A 15,593-nucleotide genomic window follows, 5' to 3' on the forward strand; every position below is an offset into this window, starting at 1 on the left:
AATGGGAAACTGACAGATTGGAAACATCAGAGTCACCATTGGTTGTAAGTAAATAATATAATCAGCATTATAAAGCAGCTTCATGATGGACACAGATTCCTCTTTAGCAAAGTCATAATAGTAGTGTGTGTGAGTGTGTGTGTGCGTGTGTGTGTATACACATATACACACAAATACATGTTTGTTTTATTTTCTTTGTTGTTTGTATTTATTTGCTTTTTAGTTGAGGTACATTTAATATCTTTGTCACAGGAAGGCTGATAATATAAAACTCTTCTTATATATGAAAACTCAAATAACTCAAACAAAGTGACAAGTGAAATAATTGCTTTGAGAGGAAAAATAATAATCCAAATTTTCTTCCTGAATTTTCTTAAAAGTAAAAAAAACACACAAGAATTTTCATGTACTTAAGTTGCCATTTTCTGTTTTTTAATTTTGTTAACATGTATTTCATTGCATTTATGAATAGGAATAGATAGTATATATACACAGAGCCAACACTCAGGGATGGCTGCTTGCTTTTTGAGGTGCTTTGCAAATGGTGAGTTCTCTTATTACATAGATTATTCAAAGCTCCGTCAACTAATAACTTCATTTAATTTGCAATATTTCTGCAAATCGATTTCTCAATCTGTTTGGCACAATTAAGTCCGTCCTAGCAAATCTGGAACTGTACTTTAAGGAACCATCTCTCCTGAGGATAGAGATCAAATGTTGCTTGTCTTTGTGCATCTAGTGCAGGACCTGCCCAGAGCAGGTGGTCAAGTGTTCGCTAAGTAGAACTGTCCTCAATTTTATCTAATGGAAAAAGAGAAGGATTTCTTTACTGAAGTGACTGCCCCAAATAGAAATAAATTCAGTCTTATATGGTATACACATTTAAACTCCCAATGAAAATGAGTGCACTTCTGTGGGTACAATTTCTCACTGGTCACGTGGCAGCAGGTCAATCCCCTCATCCACTGGCTCAATCCAATCTCTCTATTTGAACACTTTGAACTAAGTTTGCTCTCCTCTAATCATATAAAAAACAGACCCATGTCTAGCTATTTAGGTCAAAGGGAAACATTGAAAATACTGATACTTTAAAAGCTGAAATGAAATGTTAATCCAAGGTGGTTTCTGATGATTGGATTTCTATGACTATTCTTTTAATTACGGATGGCAATTTCTTAGGAAGAGGACAAAAGTTCTCTCTTATAACCAAAACTTTTCATTTCTAACAAAGTTCTTAAAACTATTTTGAGTTTTTAAAGAATTGCTGATTGTTTTTCATTTCACTAAGTGGTTTGCTTGTTGGTTTGTTTTTCTCCTAAATTTTATCCCCTGAAACTTTAATTGATTTTGTAATCACCATCCAAATTTCTTACTGGCAGTCTTAACAGGAGTCCTAAGAAAGATGGCTAAACCTAGTCACTAAGACAAGTATACTTAATTTGCCCCCACGGCAATTATAAATATCAGGAGAGTTTTCATGGCTGTGTCATAGTTTCCTTATGATGCAGAATTGGTAAGACTTATGTGAATATAAATGTATGACTTGTTACACATCGTAATAGCAACTGTAGGGTAAGAACAATGTAAACATCTCCTTGTATTAGAAGAACCACCTCATTCCAGGATCTGAAGAGCTTTCTTGTCCCTCAAGAAAATAAGTCCTGGTCCCGTCCAAAAAGCACACACACACACACAAAAAAGACCTCTAAATTGACTCCTCCCCACCAAAAGTTTACAAAATACTGAAATAATATTCTCACAAAAAAGTAGAGTTTAGAGAACGAGTATCAAGTACATGCAGAAAAGCTTTCACTTCACTCATATATAAATGGCTCTACGGAAAGACACAGAGAAATCTACCAACTACATCGCCCAGACTTGGTGACACCTGACTAGGGCCTGGGGAGGAGGAAATAAGTAGTTCATAGGGTAAATCCTCTGTCCCACAGTCCAATCAGGGAGACCCCATGGTGTCACCAGGCAGTAAAAGTCCAAGATATCTTTTCAGATAACTTCCTGAGTTGGAGTGTTCTTCAGAATTTCTCATCTTGCTCCTTCCAAATGCCAACATTATTGCCTCCAGTGTCCTCAGCCTGAAGTCAGCCATCCTGCAATACGAATCAGAATCTTTTGTATAGCTGGGTCGCATTTAACCAAGCAAGAATATTCTTAGAAAGCAGTTTACCAGTGACATTCGAGGGAACATCCCAAATAATCAGTACTTTGTGCTCTCAAGATTTAGAGGGAATCAAAAGATCGTGTAGTCTACACAGCTTATGAAATCTTAAATCCTACAGAGTCCAACAAGTTTGCTTACATTAATGCCCTAAAAGGTGCTCCACAAGACCCTGGTCTATGAAATGCTTCTTGTTGAGGTTTCCCTTTTAGAAATCCACAATGTAAATTTGTATAAGGGCACTGAGAAAATTTGTAAGGGAAAATTATATATATATATATACATACACACATATCTGCATAGGTATATAGAGAAATATGTAGGGAGTGATATATGTAAACACATCAAACTTTATTTACTCCAGCATTTCCTAGCCCTTCTATGATATTTGTTAATTAGATTTAATTTAGTAGAAGATAAGGGAAAACGAAGAAGCATTATAAAGAAAATATACATATTCTTACTGCCAAGAGAGTAATCATGACCTGCCATCTTGTCCCTGCCATCCAGGGGCTCAATGATCATTGCAGAAATGATATGCATAGTCCCAAAAAATGTTCACACACTTGTATTTTAAAATGAGTATAAATTCTGGAACTCCACCAAAGGAAATACACAGATTACAAATATAACTGTCTTTTCTGTCGGTTTATCATTTTTACTCATAGGATTCATAGACATCGTCTGATTCTAAATAATAAATCTGTAGATCATTTCTCTGAATGCTATTCATTGCCTTGCCTGGCAGAAAAAAATTCTTAAATATGAAAACCCCTTTGTCTACATATTCAACCCTGATGTAATTTTGTCACATTTTTTCCTTTTTCCTTTCTTCCCTCAACAAGGGTAAATAATCTTTTCATTTGTTACTGATTTGGATGAGAAGGACAATGTATACCATATGCATTATATATACAAACATACTGTCTCCCCTAATTAGCACACATGAAATTGAATACTAGTAGTCAGTGAACCATCTCTATGATTTATGACATGAGAAAAATGAAAGGGTAAGATAATACTTGAATATAAATATTCAATTTTCAAAGAAAAAATTAAATTTAAAAAATCCAGATTTTTGTCTCTATTTCCTTATTGAAGATCAGGAAATCCTACTTATGTAAGTTATTGTCCTACATCTAACAGGCAGTGAATTTCTCCTAAGCCAGGAGCAAGGTTTAAGTACTCTAAACAGTGCTAGGCAAATAGAAGTGAACTCATAGCTAGTTTCACGGTTTATTAAGCAAAAGCAGGTACTCCTCTGAATTCAGAGGTGGTCCACAAGGTGAGCACCATCATGAAAGCTCTAGGTAGGCATCCTATGACTCTACCCATAGAAGCTCTTGTTTTTCATGAGATTTTAGTTATAGCCACATTGCTCATGGAAACAGCCTCCACAGGCTTAGGTGGTAATGGGGTGACTAGCACAATTTCAAAGAATCTTGCACAGTGATTTCTCACTTTTTGGGAGTGTCATAGACTCCCTTGAGTATCTGTTCAATGCTGTCGACCCTTTCTCCAGAAATGAGCATATGTCCATATGTAATTTCACATAAAGTATAATACACTTTCATGAACTCCTTGAGGCCCTTATTTAGACCCCAGGTCAAGATCCCTTCCCTAGGATATCTTCTTCTGTTATAATATCAAGAACATTTTCTTATTTACCTTTATATACCCAGCTTGAACTTGCCAGGCAGTAGAAGAAATGGAAGGATAGGACTGAAATATTTGTCAAGATAATCAATGAAGAAATGTTAAAAATAAAGTTGGCATTGCAAATCTATAGGGACAGAGAGTAAATTAGTGCATTGCCTAGGGCTGGGATGAGGTAGGAGAGATGAGCTGTGACCGTTAATGGGTACATTTGGGAATGATGTAAATTTTTTTTTTTTTAAAGATTTTATTTATTTATTTATTTTAGAGAGGGAGAGAGCACAAGTGGGTGGGGGGAGGAATAGAGGGAGAGGGACAAGCAGACTCCACGCTGAGTGTGGAGCCTGATGTGGGGCTCGATCCCACCACCATGAGATCATGACCTGAGCTGAAATCAAGAGCCGGATGCTCAACCAACTGAGTGATCCAGGCATCTCCAGGGGATGATGTAAATGTTCTATAATTAGATTGTAGTGATGGTTGTGTATCTCTGTGACTACTAAAAACCACTGAATTATATATATACTTTAAATTAGTATGTTCTATAGTACATAAATTAGGTCTCAATATAGCTGTTTTCAAAAGCTGGTGTTACAAAAAAGGAAAAAGAAGTGGCTCAACAGAACTTACAATAAACTGCATGAGACTGAAGATAATTTGTGGCCTCCTTATTAATTGTCTTCAATGAGGAAGGAACTAGAGGAATTTGGGTTAAAGGTCATTGGAGTTTTTCTCATCATGGGAAACCAAGGAGACTGTGTGTTTAGGTCTCCTAAAGAGTGGAATGTGGAGGACCACCTAAGAATAAAGAGCACTGGCTTGATCCAATAGGATCTCTGCCTAACCCAAGAATTCTGTTTATGAGAACGACTCCATAGAGAGGTGATGGCTGTCCTCCATGGCACAGCTTGAAAGGTTAGGAATACGACACCAATTTCCCCAAATCTTTCTTCTCAATACACTATGGACTCTTGACTAATAAATTTATCTAAGTCTATCTTGAATCAATTTATATTTTCAGCTTATTCTAACAAATTCCATATGCTTGGATGATATGAATGTAATTTTTATGTGGAGCCAAAGCCTGGTTTATAGAACCTTGAGTCTCTCATGCCTCTGATTCTCACCACCCCCTTCTCCATGATGCTGTCAAAAGCCACTCTTCTCTATCTGCAAGTCTTTTGCTTCCACTGCCCATCACTCTCTCTCCCCCACCCTGAGTGTGGGCCCTGATTCTAGCTTGGAAAACTAAACTGACTGGTATAGGGTACTGGCCTATCGGGTACACCCAGTAAGTCATGGATCCTTGGGACATCATTTTAGTACACAGAAATGGCAGCCTCACAAAGCTTTAGAACCCATCTGGTTCCATTTTATACATGATGAAACTGAGGTGCAAAGAGAAGAAATAATTTGCCTGGGATCACATAACTAGCCAACAGCAAGATGAAAAGTAGTATGTGTTAATGCCCAACCATTCAGCTCTCAGAACTATGAGGCTGTCTCCTGGACTCACTATAATGTTCATCTTGGCCCCTTTGAGCCTCCTTCTTGTGATTTTACTTGTAGTTTGACCCAGAACTGACCTCACCATCCTGTCTGGTCTCACCCACATCTGCTTCATCCTGGTCAGGCTCGAACTCGGTGCCCCGGTCAACCACATCCACGCCAGCCTGCACCCTGGGCTTCTCGTTTTCCCACTTGGCAAAACCCTTGTCCTTTGCTGCTTTGTCATGGAACTTGGATTTCATTTTGGGGAAGGTGTGGGACCCTGAGTCCCCCCAGCCAGCCTCTGACCATACAGGTTCGGTCTGGGTGGCCTGGCTGGTGGTAGCCCGCTGCAGCCTCACGGAGATCTTGCGAGAAGAGCCTGTGACCAGCGTGATGGCTCTGCTGTCCAGGTCTCGGTGTCCAGCAGTGACTCCAGGGAACTCGAACACCTCATCCTGCACTGAAAGGGGGGAGACTGTTGTGATTATTTGACATCTGATCGCTTTATAGCAAACCATCAAAGTTGGTGCAAACAACAGGAGTCCAATGGGCAAGGCCCCAGAGGGACAGACGAGAGGCAGACCCAAACGGGCTGCAGGTGAGTTGCATAGAAGTGAGACCTGAAAGCAGAGAGAAGCAAGTGGGAGTCAAGGGTGTAGCCATAGCAACTCACCCTGAAGTAGGTCTTGGTGTCGAGGACTCTGAGCAGGTTCAGATCCAGAACCCAACAGAAGTCCAAGTGTGGGAAGGCAAGCAGAAAGAAATCGAGGTAGAAAAGAAAGCAGAGGCTATTACCTGGGGGCAACGAGGGACTTCCAGGCAGCGACCCATGACTACTGCCCAAGGAGGGCGCCCGGGCAAATCTCCTACAGGCCAGAACCAGGAGGTCTTTGCACTGTTTGTGACAATTGGCTCCACAGTCTGAAAAATCCCAAAGTATCACAGATGATTAGTGGGAACCAATGCATCTGGTGCTGACTGAGCTTCCAGGGTGGCACCTGAGCTATCGGCTATGCCCTCCCCATCCCCCTTCCCGTGTTGACTCAGAGTCCGGCTCAGGCCTGCAGGGTGTGGCCAGGGGCTGGAAAAGGGCCAGTGGGACTTGCTAGCCTTCCTGGGGTTCCTCTCACATTTGTTCAACTTCTTCTTCTGCACAATTCATCCAGGTGCTGGGGAGCAAACAAGCAGGGGACAGACCTAGTGAGGAGTTGCCTTTGCCCCAAACTAAATGCAAATTCCATGGGACTGGGGTTTTCTCCCAGGCCAAGACAGATTCTCCATCAAGAGGCTCCCTGAGCCAGAATGAGGGAAAGAAACCCCAGCTTCTAGTGTCTCCCAGGACCAAGAGCTGCCTCTCTTCATCTACAGCGAGGTGTCCCTTCATTCAGTATTCACTTGCATTTTTTTTATTCTTCTTCATTCCTCTACATCTTTTCCAGAACAAGTGATTTTATGTCCTGCTTTCTTTCTTTGCATAGAAACAGAAAACAAGGTGGGCTTATGCCCAGTATTATGTTCCAGATTTGACTTTATGGCTTTGAAACAGTAGACTCTGTGAAATCCCCCATTAGAACGCTTTTAGTTAAGAAAGCAGACTATTAATTGCTGCTTGGGGTAGAAAACTTTGGCTGCTTTGGAAAAGAGCAACACAATTATTTCCCATAAAGGGTCCTACATTTCTCTTAGAATTACTGAACAGATAGGATCATTTTATTTTATTTTATTTTTAATTTTTTATTTATTTGCGAGAGAGAGAATGAGAGACAGAGAGCATGAGAGGGAGGAGGGTCAGAGGGAGAAGCAGACTCCCTGCCGAGCAGGGAGCCCGATGCGGGACTCGATCCCGGGACTCCAGGATCATGACCTGAGCCGAAGGCAGTCGCTTAACCAACTGAGCCACCCAGGCGCCCAGGATCATTTTATTTTTAAATATTTTCTTTATTTGAAAGAGAGAGAGAGTGAGCTAGAGGGAGAACACGAGCAGGGGGAGGGGGAGAAGCAGATTCCTCTGCTGAGCAGGGAGCCCAAAGCGGGGCTCGATCCCGACCTGAGCCAAAGGCAGTCGCTTAACCAACTAAGCCACCCAGGTGCCCCAGACAGGATCATTTTAAAGAACATATTTCTCTCTCACTATCAAACAGGACCTTTCTAATTCTTTCAGATACTTGCTTTTCCCCCAAATGGTCTTATTTCAAATGCTCTTGTAATGACATCATGGAAAGACTAAATTAAAATGAAATGTTCAGTCTATTTTAATTAAGTTTTTCATTCCATTGCCTTTAAGAGAAAATACGTATACACACAGCTGATCCAAGGGCTTAATTGATTTTCATCTCCATAAATGTGTGTTTATATGTGTGTGTGCATGCGTGTATGTGTGTGTGTGTCTTTTTAGAGGCTAAGGGTCAGAAGCGAGAATAAAACTATGGCTAGGTGGTAAAATAGTGCAGTATTTTTGCTGCTTGAAAGTAAAAATCCAAGTTACACTCAGACAACTAATACCAGGAACTAAAGGGAAGGTTTTTGAGACTAAAAGGTGGCTCCCATCTAGTTTCAGGGAACTCTGTTCATACGACAGGAGGCCCAAGCCTAAAAGATAGCTAGAAAAAAAAAAAGACACCATAAGGGAATAGTATTAATCTGAAGGCATTCTGTGATGAAGAAGTTTCCTTCTGTAGTTATATCTTTTAAGAGCATTGTCGGATTCTTAAAACCATCAGTACAAATAGTCTGCATAAACTATCCAGCAATTTCTTAAATTAAACACCAATAATATATAATGATCATACATGCATAAGTAACAACACAGTCCTAAGTGCCTATTAATATGCATATGTATTGCCTTTATCAAGTACATACTTATTTGTTTATAAATTTCAATTAAATGGGGAACTATATGAACAAATTCATTGAAAGGGACAAAAATAAGTTTTAAGGCTTCTCCTTTTTTTTAATCATCATCTGTGATTTAGTGGAGAAAGGAAAAGCTACCTGTGAGAGCGGAAAGGCATATGTATTACGGGAATGAGTGTGTGCTTATTCCCATGAAGGACAAGGTTCTTTCATATGGTATTTTAGTTAGGCCTGTCCCACTCCAGAGTTCCCACCCTAATTGTGTGCTGATGATTCACAAGACATCCTAGAGATGGGGCCACATGTATGTGGCTTGATAAGGATGGTTTTCTTGCTCTCACAACAAACTATAAAATTCCAGTTGGGGCTCTCCAAAACTCTAGGTTTTTTTTTTTTTTTTCCTAGACACATTACCTCTTCAGTTGCCAGTGGTCCAAAGAGCCGAGTTCTCCATGATGCCAAGAGTTTTTGTGGTTTCATCAGACAATTTGATTCCTGCCCCACATGTCCCATTTTAAAATTTTACCAAATAACATTTATTTACCTTTGCATTTGTATCCTTGCTTGATTATGCCCCAGAGCTGAAACAAAAGACAAAAGAATGAGAGAACCTGAATTAAAATCTGGGGAAAAAAAAAAAACAAGGCCAGAAAGAAGGAAGTCCTGGGAAGCATGATGGTTGGTGGAGCACAAACAGGATGTAGCTGATCCTGACACCCTTCCTGTCAGATAGAAGCTCACTGCAGCTGGGGTGATAACAGCTTTGCTTCCCTTTTCTTTCTGAAAGCCAAATGGGAGCCGGGATGGGAAACTTACGTTGGTACATTTATTGGACTTTGGTATAATGCGCTCTCAGCTCAATTTACCAGGGAGACTGTCACTGTTTTTGGAAGCCCCCAGCTCCCTCTGCCTTCTTTTTCATCACTCCAGCTGTTCTTGGCGCCCTCTACAGGAAATTAAGAAACCTACGGGGTGCATATCCCACTAAAGCATTTGCATGGAGCTAGGTTCTTTTCTGAGTAGCATTTGTGCCTTGAAAGAATATAGAAAAGGAAAAGATCTATTTGTTCATGTATTCATTCTCTGATTGCTCAGTGTTTGGCCTGTGCCAGAGCTCAGGGAGATTCAGAAAACACTCTGATTCTGCCAACCACAGAGGAAGCAGGATGTAGTAAGTGACGAGTGTCTCAGGAGAGATGTGAGGGCCTACAGTTTAAGGAGGGGGTGTTTGTCCAGGTGGCTCGGAGGCTCATCCTGTGGGTAGTGTGTTCGCCCCCCTGACACACCGTGTTCTTCCCCATGACTCTCAGCATTGCACACAGGTCCCAGGGACACAGAAACATACAATATTGATGAATTCAGTGGGCTTAGCTCAAGCTGGCAAAACCCCCATTTTTAACCTTTTAGTGGTTAGGTTAGGTGACTGATATCTTTGTAATAAAATGATTTTGAAAGAAACAGGGCTGGTGGCCTACTGGGGCTGATGGGGGTGTCATTTACATGTATGATAGGGGAACAATGCCCTGAGTGTGGTATTGTTCATGACCCTCCCTACAAGAAGAATAAATAGTTGCCAATGTGAAGTGACTCGAGGCATCAGGAAGACTGATCCTTAACCCTCTTTCTGACAAGGGAATTCCACCAGTGGAAAGTGATTCCTTTGAGTCTTAAAAGTTAGCGGGTCCTCCGGAGTACATTATTAAGATGTAAATGTGTCCTGGGAAGGAAAGATTATTAAGACAACTAACCGGCAGCAAGGCTTGTTACCTCGGATGACCAGAAGAGGTGAGAGGCAGTCTATGCAGAAAAGGGAAGTGGGGTTGGGGTAATCCCAGCATGTCAGAGATACAGGGACCTTCAAGATAATTTTGTTTTTCTCCCATAAAAGGTGAGTGGGACGATCCAGAGAATTAAATAATCTGCAAGGTCCCACATCTGGGAAACTGTGCAGTGATAAGAAATTGTTTCCTCACAGAGACCTTGGTGATAGTAATACCCATAGTAATGATAGCTAACATTTATTAACTTTGGTTGTGTGAGAGGCACAGTTTTAAGCTTTTTATGTGTATTCACTCATCCAATGCTATGTATATACAGATTGGGCTCTCGAGAGGTGAAGTCACTTGGCAAGGTCTTGTTGCTAGTGAGCAGGGAAAGAAGGATGTGTCACATGAGGGAAGGACAGGAAGCCACTGCTCCTGGGTGTTTTGTGTGTGAGCAAAAGCCACTGATCTAGGACAAGAAAGGACAAGATTTAAGAAGAAGCATTCTAATATCCAGATATGGCACATTATTAGCAAAGCTGCAGGAACTGCTAGAAAAGATAGAGTGAAGCCTGAGTCCTAGCAGGAGGGAAACTCAGGGCACTGCTTGCTAATGCTCCTTAATAACTAGGAGACGACACAAGGCAGGAAGGGGCTCTGGGTCAGCGTGCCAGCCACAGACAGAAGGAATATTTCCCACAGTCCTTTGATTTGAGACCTCAGGTTGCTTTAGGATTTGGACGGACTATGGTGTAAGGAGCACTGGACTGGGAGTGCTAATTAACTCTCTTTTACAGATAGGAAAACAGAGACTCAAAGATGATCAATAATTTGCTCAAGGACATAAATTTAATAAGGGCAGAACTGAGATTCAAAGTCAGGGTTCCAGACTCAAGTCCAGAGCTTTATACCTTATCACAGATGCATCAAGAACCTAGCACCAGCAAACCTGCTCTGATGAGTCAGGAAGGGAAGTGTGGAAGCTCCTGAGAAAGACCACCTTGTTGCTTCTACAGAACCCATGCCTCCACAGAAGGGAAAGATACCCAGAAGGACTAGAGAGCACAGATAAGACCTTGAGATTTGATAAGAGCCCGTCAACTCTCACACCATACCAAAGGGCAGATGTCTCAACCTGACTTTCCGTGGAGCTAAGCCATGGCCTAACAGATTCACTGGGCCCTGCTCTGCAGAAGAGTTGTACATGGCCCTATCCTACTTCAGCATTTTTTGGTGTAGATACAACCAAGATTTCCCATCAGAGGAAAGAAATATGAAAAAGGAGACATATTTGTTGTATGATAAAGTGGTCGGGTGATGAAATCCCAGTGGTGAACCTGACAGAAGAAGAATCTCTCCTTCTCTGGGATGGGTGAGGACAGCTGGGTGGGCTGGCCTTGCCCCTTGATCACATCCACTGCAGTGACCACCTGGGGCCATCTTTGAGGTAACTACTGCCTCTTATTCACCCATTCTCAGGGGAGTATGTGCTTGAACACAAACTCCTGTCCTTGGGCCCCTCAAAGCCAGTCCTTCAAGCACGGGATGGGAAAACTGTTATTTTGGCAATTGTGATAGCAGCCGTGAATTCAAATGGGTCTCCAGGGGAACACGATGGCTGAATGAAGCTAGCACAGCTGAGTTCTGGCCTCTGGACAGAGGAGTGGTAGTCATGCGGGCTGCCGGGCCAGCCTCACCTAGAGGACCACATTTTCATCTTCTACACCCTGGGTAACAACTAGACTTGCAGGGCGCATGAGTCTTTGTTCAGTATCAGGACCAACGCTGCCCTTAGTTGCCAGAGAATTATCCAATGTGGGGAACTGAAGTGTACGATCTCCAGTCTGTGCAGTGGTGTACGTAGAGCACGGGATTAGGGTCAGAACACCTGCGTTTGAGCCTTGGCTCTGGTAATTATGGGCTGTAGGGTCCCGGGAAACTTATACCCTCTGAACCTCTCTGTCCTGATAGGCAAATGGGGAGAATAAAATATTTGCCTCATGAGCTAGTCATGAGGATTAATTACATTAACGTGTATGGAAGTACTTCATTACTGTCAAGTGCCAAATAAATGTTATTTATTATTATAACTATCTTCCCTCCGAAAAGATTTTTTTTTCCTTTTGAATTATGAATCATTGAGCCATGCCATGATGGATTTCTAGTGACTGACATCACATGAAGCAAGAACTGGGAGGAACTGGCTAAGATAAATAATCCCCTTAATTGCACCTGCTATGAGTATTAGCCATGAATGCCAAGGCTCCTTGGGCCGAACTTTCCTTGGCAGGGATTAACAGACAAACTGCTCTCTTGAGTTAACAAGCCTCACTATCCTTTCCTGTCACCAGCCCTACATTCCTAGAAAGAACATAGTGAAACCTGCAGAGTTTGCTTTTGCTTTTTTTTTTTAAAGATTTTATTTATTTGAGAGAGAGAATGAGAGAGAGAGAGAGCACATGAGGGGGGGAGGGTCAGAGGGAGAAGCAGACTCCCTGCGGAGCAGGGAGCCTGATGCGGGACTCCATCTTGGGACTCCAGGATCATGACCTGAGCCGAAGGCAGTCGCTTAACCAACTGAGCCACCCAGGCGCCCTGTTTTTGCTTTTCAACTTAGTTTTTAATTTCAGGGAGCCATCATATTTTACTTCTGATCTAAAGCAGACAATGGACTCCGTTGGTGTATCATTTTCCTACCTTCTCAGAATGAGGCACAAATTACACACAAGAGAAAACAATGGAAAACAGACTTACAAATCCTGCACAGTGTTCGCAGAAGGTTGGCTTGAGATAGGTCATCTCCTGAAAATTATGGACAAATCCCGGTCCCATTTTACAGTGTAACTGGGACTTAGCTCGCAGGAAGTAAGCCATCATTTCATCTTTACTAATAAGGCCATCCCTGTGAAGAGAATCAGAAAAGGGAGGGATCTTGAAGACCATGTTGCTAAGTGGCTGACACACTGTGATCACCCAACTCCCCAAACCTTTGTGGCCAAAAGCAGGTGGGGAGTGTTTACTTCTCTGCTCTTTCTGAAAGGAGAGGACCTTGAAGGACAGCATTTAGTGCCAAAGGCTCTTAGTAAGGAGAAGATACGTATGTGTATCCTGTGCTCCGTAGCACAGAAAGTCTCCTTCATTACCAAATGGTAGCTTCTAGAAGGAAATCTCCTTTCTAGCGCATCCCTAGCAATAGGGTGTGCAAGAATTAGGCTGCTAGAGAAAGGCAAAAAACTGTAATAACTGGGCCCGCCATTCTCAAATTCATTCAGCCTGATGTCATCCAGGCCACTGCCATTGGTAATCTTTTATTCATGTCTTACTGGCTTATAGACCATTTCCTAGAGCGATTCTTCCAGATCTTCTTCACACAGAACCTCTGGTTGCACCCACCAGCACATATCCAGACCTCTTGTTTATCAAGAAGATCAAATCCACATGAAGTAGGTGATCTTCATACTGCCTTCTCTCCACATCGGCCTGTGCTGGAGACCACACCCTTCTGTGCCAATTCAGAATTCCTTGTATCTCATCTGTCCTCTCTTGGGTCCTCCTGTCTCTGAGGAAGTCATGCTCCCATCCCCTACTCTGCAGTCTCACAGGACACAGCTCCTTCCAGGTTCTGCGCAGTCTCTTCACCCGCTCCTTCCTCTGTGTAAAGATACGCTCGCAACTTCCCCGCCTGGAAAATGTCTTTCCTCAATCTTGCTTCCATCCCTGGCACCTGTCTTTTCTCTCTTCCTTTTCTTACTCCCAAAGTTTTCAAAAAGAATATTAATTAGAGGGGTTTTTTCCCCCATTTCCTTCAATTACTCTTCCCTCCATATAAACAGGCTTCTAACCCTACCATTCTGTTGAAACTGTCACAATGATGTCCTCAGTGGCCTTTTCTCACTTTTTTAAAAAGATTTTATTTATTTGACAGAAAAGAGAGAAAGAGAGCACAAGCAGGGGGAGAGGCAGAGGGAGAGGGAGAAGCAGGCTCCCCACTGAGCAGGGAGCCCGACATGGGGAACGATCCCAGGGCCTGAGATCATGACCTGGGCTGAAGGCAGACACTTAACCGCCTGAGCCACCCAGGCACCCCCTTTGCTCACTACTTGACGTTGTTGACCTCCTGGCTGCATGTGACATGCAGACAGGGTTTTTCCTTTTTGACACTCTCTCCTCCACGTACCCCTGTGATTCCACACAGCCCCGTTTCTCTCCTGCCTCCCATGCTCCTCCTTCTCTGGCTCTCCTGCAGGATCCATGTGTCCCTTTCATCTGCCATGTGGGAGGAAGGGTCCCCAAGCTGCAGTCCTCAGGCCCTAAGCTCATGTTGCTCTCAACTTTCCCAACAGAATTTGCTCTCACGCCCGGGACTTCAGCTTGCACGGCTGGGCTGAAGACCTAGCAATCAATATCTCCAAAACTGTTCTCCTGAATCTTGGTACCATATCTACAGCTTGCTAGAATCTCCTCCTGGATGTTTTACTCGCCTCTCAAAATCAACATATCTCAGCTTCTTTGACAAAAATCATGTAAGCTATGAATATTTCAAACCTTCGTTTTTAGAAAAAAATTTATTTATATATCTTTTCTGGAACAGTGTCAGGTCCATCTAAAGAACCAGCAGAAAAAAGAAACGAAGAATAGGAAGTGATTTTAAGTTCGTGTCCTACCTACATGTCACGGACAGAAACAAACTAAGGGAAATGGGTAGTTAGCAGGAAACTTAAATTTTATTTTGTAAAAGAAGTTTATGTTTCTAATAATTTAATTTATTTTAAAAAGTATTCTTTGTTCTAGATATACAATGAAGATGAATTAAGGTTTCAAGATGTTATGATAAAATATCAAGGCTTTCCTTGGTGTATTGAATTACTTACAGATTTAATTTTTTAAAAATTCTCACACCAACAAAAATATTAAAGAATTCTAAGGTGATATAGTTTGGACATTTCACCAATATAAAATCTAACACCTCATTACAGATGATTTTTAAACTAGGAACTAATCTCACAGAATTAAAAATTAAGCAGTCAGATTACTAATGCCAGTGTTTCTCCACAATATGTATATATTTTATCATTGTTTTCTAATGAGCTGGATCTTAGCCTCTAAAGTCATTTAATTTTCCAGGAATCATTTGAAGCTAAAGAGAAATATATTTTTACTTCATTTATCAAAACAACCTTTGAGCTAGCAAAGAGAGAAACAAAGCGAGGACACTTCTTGGCTATCTGTAGATATCACCTGCTTTTCTGAAGACTGTAAGTAACTTAAAATAATTTTACTTACTTGGTGAGTTTTAGTCTTGCCCTTAGGTCCACTGATGCTGAGGACTCTACCAGCCTAGGTGTAACTATATTTCTCCCCTACTCTTTTTGATGGAGGCTTGGGGGTTGATGAAATAGCTAAGCAGAAGTAACATGGGAAATGGAGACTCAGGCTCATTTGCAAATGGGCATCACACTCAACACCGATGGTGCAGTCTGCCCTGTGATTTCATCCAACCAGTCATGTTTGTGGACACCAAGAAAAAAATCAGCAAAACATCAGACTTGTCTCATCAACACGCTGGGATTAAAGCTGTCAGGATGTACGTTAAAGGTATCCCTGTTCTCCTCTGACACTAATTTTCTGCTCAGGACAGTTGCATTAAAATATAA

The 15,593-nt window shown here is 41.8% G+C and overlaps 1 protein-coding gene across 2 annotated transcripts in view; it reads right to left on the bottom strand.

The window, feature by feature from the left end:
- Positions 1–410: 410 nt before the first annotated feature.
- The window catches only part of RASGRP3 (RAS guanyl releasing protein 3), a 97,462-nt gene continuing 82,279 nt past the window's right edge, over positions 411–15,593 (bottom strand). For both annotated transcript variants that reach the window (XM_081796955.1, XM_081796954.1), the window contains 5 exons: positions 12,694–12,841; positions 8,721–8,757; positions 6,119–6,244; positions 5,424–5,783; positions 411–2,108 (listed from right to left, as the gene is read on the bottom strand). In XM_081796955.1, the coding sequence (XP_081653081.1) occupies positions 2,089–2,108; positions 5,424–5,783; positions 6,119–6,244; positions 8,721–8,757; positions 12,694–12,841 (691 nt within the window). In that variant the 3' untranslated portion in view covers positions 411–2,088. The remainder of the gene's footprint in view (positions 2,109–5,423; positions 5,784–6,118; positions 6,245–8,720; positions 8,758–12,693; positions 12,842–15,593) is intronic.

This window comes from Leptonychotes weddellii, chromosome 10 (genome assembly GCF_054177405.1).
Source record: "Leptonychotes weddellii isolate Sample4059 chromosome 10, ASM5417740v2, whole genome shotgun sequence".
Taxonomy (NCBI): Eukaryota; Metazoa; Chordata; class Mammalia; order Carnivora; family Phocidae; genus Leptonychotes; species Leptonychotes weddellii.